Source organism: Triticum dicoccoides, chromosome 6B, assembly GCF_002162155.2.
Source record: "Triticum dicoccoides isolate Atlit2015 ecotype Zavitan chromosome 6B, WEW_v2.0, whole genome shotgun sequence".
Classification (NCBI taxonomy): Eukaryota; Viridiplantae; Streptophyta; class Magnoliopsida; order Poales; family Poaceae; genus Triticum; species Triticum dicoccoides.
This window is the reverse complement of record NC_041391.1, coordinates 9,087,003-9,091,847: the sequence shown is the minus strand read 5'-3', so window position 1 is coordinate 9,091,847 and position 4,845 is coordinate 9,087,003. Positions and strand designations below refer to the sequence as shown.

Sequence of the window (4,845 nt, the reverse complement as noted above, 5' to 3'; positions counted from 1 at the left end):
TTGGCTCGGTCCAGCAGCCTAGCTAGCTACGGCTGGCTGGAAACACACAAAGCACTCGCGCACACGTACTCGATACAGGAGTCAATACAAACCTCATAAAAAGCTGATCACGTACACTGATTGATTGCAAAAAGCTAGTGTTGTGCCTTTGTTTCTTATTGCTTTGATCTCACTGTTTGCTTACAACAGGATTGATTAAAAGGAAAGAATTATATAGCAGCTAGCGAGCCTAATTAATTCATTTCGTCAGAGCTTTTTGCATAAGCAACGTCTCGATGTTTCATATCTAGCACTTGGTTGCGGAAGCTGCATTTCTCATGTTGAGGCCATCCTAGTTTTTGCACGAGATCTGCAGCCCAGTTTTCTTTGTAGGAGTAGCCAGCTGTAGAAAATTGTTTTGCCCTGCCTTCAACGTTTAACTCCCACACTCTAGCTTCTTGGTGGCATTGCCAAGGACGAACTTGATTGCCTTGGCCTTCGTGTCGGTGAATGTGGATTCCTACTTGCGGCGTCTGCGACGAATCTTGGCAGTAGAGTCCCTGATCCTCTTGACGCGTCCATGGAACTTGCGCATATCGTACAAGTCCATGCATGTAAGGTTGGATTCCTCTTCCAATTGCATCTTTGTCCTAGATAGTTCCCGATCTTCATATAGCGATTCTGTTTCGTTTCCCGGAAACTCGGCTATCCAGCAAGGTGTATACGGGAAAGCTGCATATGTCTCTTGGCATGTTAGTCCACAGATGGGGTCGTAATATGCTGAACACACATTGCCCAAGTCCTGAAATTTTGAGCTGTTCCAATCATAGGCCAGTCCTCTTGGTTTTCTCGCTGATGAAATTAAGAAGACAATATCTTTATAAGGATGAAACCCAAGGAAATAATAATTTCCATAATATCCCTCTTCAAGAGAGTTGTCGTCGGCAGCATCATCTTCGAAGTCAAGACCGTTATCCTCGTATCCCTCTTCAACATCATATTCAATGTGAATAATGCTATCCTCGTCAGAATTCCAGTCATATTTCTCTTCCACTGGCGCTTTGTACATTTCATGTGTATTACCATTCTGCTCAAAGAACCACTTACGGTAGTTAACATCTTGTAAGATCCATTGCCTACCTAGGTGGGCATAGTCCTCATGTTCAAAGGTATTAAGAGTGGTATCATGATTTAGCACCCATTCCATTCGACTACACGATTCATTGAGATGCCAAAGCTGAAGAAGCGGACTCCACTTATGTGATATTGCACAATACACCCCTCTCTGTGATTTACCAAGATGGTGGTCGGGATATCCTCTCGGTAAATATTTACTAACACATGGTAGTTTAATTATTCTGTATGTGTGATCTGACAAACACATCCTGCAAACATGAACAATCAGATAAGACAGATTAATAACATGTATGAAACATAGCAGCATATATTTTTGCAGTATTTCTTAGATAATTACCAAGGGATTTTTCCTATGTTCTTATTCCCGTGTATGACATTCATTTAATGGGCCGGAATGATGGTACTAGATTCTTATGGCTCTTTCCATACATTGAACTAATTCCTAAGAATTCTTAGCATTACTCTGTGACCTGATGGTAAACTCAGAAGAATTGGTGTGGAGTGAACATCGCATATTTTACTTTGACTTGCAAATCCCACAAATCGGACGAGCCCTTGCTAAACAGGAATAATGACCGAGGAGCAAGTAGTAGTACCTCATGAGATAGCCATGCTGGCAATGGATATAGAGATTGCTTTGCCAGTAGACCGCATGATAATGATATCGATCATACGACCAATCCGAATCAATGTAGTCAATGATGCCTGCGGTCTCCCCTTCCCGAACAAAGGTCATCTTGTCCCACCACCGACTAACTGACGAGAACACATCAATGACGTATGACGCGGAAGGCCACTCCGATCCAAGCAATGCGTCATCGTTCGACACGCCGGCGGACAACACGCGCGGGATCAGAACAACCTCATAGTGCGGTGACACGCCTGGCTCGAACGCGAGGTGCGCGCTCTGTTCGGGACCCGGCATGTGCGGCCGAGGGTGTTGGGGCAGACGCGCCCACCGACGTGTGGCCGGATTGACGACATAATCGCGCGGCAGTGCATTGTCGTGCTCGTGCCTCAGACCGCAGCAAAGCAAGAGCCCGTTGCAGTGGTCCATGACACTGACGCCCATGCAGGGCAAGAAGTCGAGCCCTCCGCAGATCGCCGGGCCTGTCGAGGGACGTGAGAAGAACTCCGAGAATCTAAGCCGGGTGAAGTTGATGAAGATTCCGCGCATGGAGCACGGGAGCAGGTGGGCGCGCAGGCGGGCGTCGATGGTGTCGCGCCACGCACTGCAGACCAGCCGGGACGTGGCTAGGCTGTGCGGAGCGAGGCGCCGGAGGATCTCCGCGAGGACGTCACCCGGTAACACGGCCGGATCAGGCGCCATTGCCGATCGATCTCGTTCGGCGCTCCTTGTTTTTGTCCCGTCGTCCGTGATCCCGCACGAGCCGCAGTGTATTGGGGATCCAAGTTGTTGGCGTCGTGCAGATCTTGGACTATAACTAACGCGATTTTATCGGGTGTCCCCGAAGGCTCTTGGGGCTATTGGAGACGGTCAGACGGGGTTGGATCAAAGCTGAATCTCGATTCGGTTCATGTCAATAAAAAAAGGAATCTCGATTCGGTGCAAAAAAGTAAAAAAGGAAAAAACTGGAGCTCTTTTTTTTGTCAAAAAAAAACTGGAGCTGATAATCTGAAATCTGAATAGAGACAGGCCGAGGTAAGACATTTGGGGATATTTTTTTGCAGGAGTATTTCTTGTTTTGCAAGGTAATACGTGTCTCATTTATAAAAGAAAGATCCAATTACAAAGCACGTAAACACCGACATTATAAAACTGAAATAATAGGATAATTCTACACAAAAAACCAGCGTATGTCCCTCTTTTTGGACACCACCAAAGCGACCACCAAGGGAAGGAAGACATATCACCTCTTTACCCGAGCTCGACGCGGCTCCATCGCTGATTTGCATCTTTACGGACCTCCAAAGTAGTTTGCCGAAAGCAACAAAAGAATCAAACCGGGGCAACGTGTCCCTGGACACATCATCGAACTCCAGAACTGACACCCCTGCAAAACTACGACGTCGGAGGAGGAAACCAGAACCGTCATCCTCCACCACAAACCAAGCACAGAACTCACCATCTTCCAGTTGTCACATGCACAGACAACCGCCTACGTGTACTCCCGGACGATAAATCCTCCCTGCTCCACCATGGCGTCGGAGACTACACCGCGGTAACGAGGATAGAGAAGGAGAGACACACCTGATGGAGTCGCCACCGCCGCCTCGCCGACACGAACATTGAACCCGAACGCCGCCGATCTGAAGGATCGGCAAATACACAATGCCATCAACTCCGAGATGCCGCCCTGAAGGACATCCCGGTGTGGGAGTGGACCCGAGGCAGATTTCTTCGACTGGGCGCCGCTCCCACCACCCCAACGACGCACCACGACCTACAAAACCAAACCCTAACTATAGAGAGGAGGAACGGGGTCTCCCTTCTCCCTTCCGCCGGAGCAGCAGTCAGAGGGAGAGGGGAGCAACAGCCTGGCCGATGGAGATTGGGGGTAGAAAGTCGCCTGCCTAGTTGCCCTCCTGGCGGCTGGGTTTGGGAAAACCTCCACTTCGAACAAACGATACTCACTTCCCAGCAGTAATTTGGGGATTAACACATCACATAGCCGAGTATTTGAGGACGTACCTAGTGGCTTTTGGAAACCTGTTGAAACTTGTGGAGTCATTGGTATGCCGTCCGAGAGTGTGGCAGCTTGCTTGTTTTCTTTTCGAGAAACTTCCAATATATTCATATTCAATCATAGCAATATAAAGAATTATAGAGGTAGTAAAAATTACAATTATGTCCGTAGGCCACCTACCGACATCTACATAAATTGAAGCAAGCCGAAGGCATGTCGCCGTCATTGCTGCTCTCTTATTGGAGCCGGACAAACCATTTTTTTCCGAGAAAAATTTCTAATCTATTAATCAATTGTGAAGATAGTACAAAGAACACCTGAAGTAAAAAGTACATCCAGGTCCATAGACCACATAGCGGCGACTACAAGCACTGAAGCGAGCCGAAGGTGCACCACCGTCATCGTCCCTTCCTTATCGAAGACGGGCAATCCTTATTGTAGTAGACAGTCGGGAAGTCATCGTGTTAACGACCCATGGACCAGCGCACCAGAGTATCAACCATCGCCGATGAAGGAAGTCGTAAATCATAAGGACAAACCTGTAAACACCCAAAGAAGGCGAAAAAAGACCGGATCCAAACAGATCCACCAATGGCCAACCCATAACGAATCCGCGAGATCTAATGGAGGCACACCTCCACACGCCCTTCGACGATGCTAGACGCATCATCGGAACGAGGATAGAAGATGGGAACATTGAGGGACATCACCAGCGCCACACAGCCCCAACCAAAACGTTGTACCCCACAAGAACGAGAACGGGGTCTGTCCTGCCGCCGTCCTTGACTACATTTTTCCCTTCACCCATTCATACCACCTATCTCGTAACTGCAGTGGTACCGTGGTACTTCTAGCAGTACAACCTACCTGCGGACATTGAGTTTCTTTGCGTGACAAGCGATTTATACCTGGCTTATATGGTCTAAACTGTGGTACCATCCTTGTGAAATTTGAACCTGAATCCATCGAAAGCTGCCATGGTCATCAAGAACCAGTCAGAAAACCCTTTCTGCTTCACAATCTATAACCTCCTCAAAAGAAAAGAAAGGAGAGCAGTTTTTCCTAGCTGGGGCTACGCGGT

The 4,845-nt window shown here is 48.0% G+C and overlaps 1 protein-coding gene across 1 annotated transcript; it reads right to left on the bottom strand.

Annotated features, from left to right (window-relative positions):
• Positions 1 to 170: 170 nt before the first annotated feature.
• On the bottom strand, positions 171 to 2,446 carry LOC119320526 (F-box protein At5g07610-like). The gene is made up of 2 exons (XM_037594589.1): positions 1,713 to 2,446; positions 171 to 1,364 (listed from the first exon to the last, which is right to left on the bottom strand). The coding sequence occupies exons 1-2, from the start codon at positions 2,444 to 2,446 to the stop codon at positions 500 to 502; spliced, it is 1,599 nt and encodes a 532-aa protein (XP_037450486.1). The 3' UTR covers positions 171 to 499.
• Between the last annotated feature and the right edge of the window lie 2,399 nt (positions 2,447 to 4,845).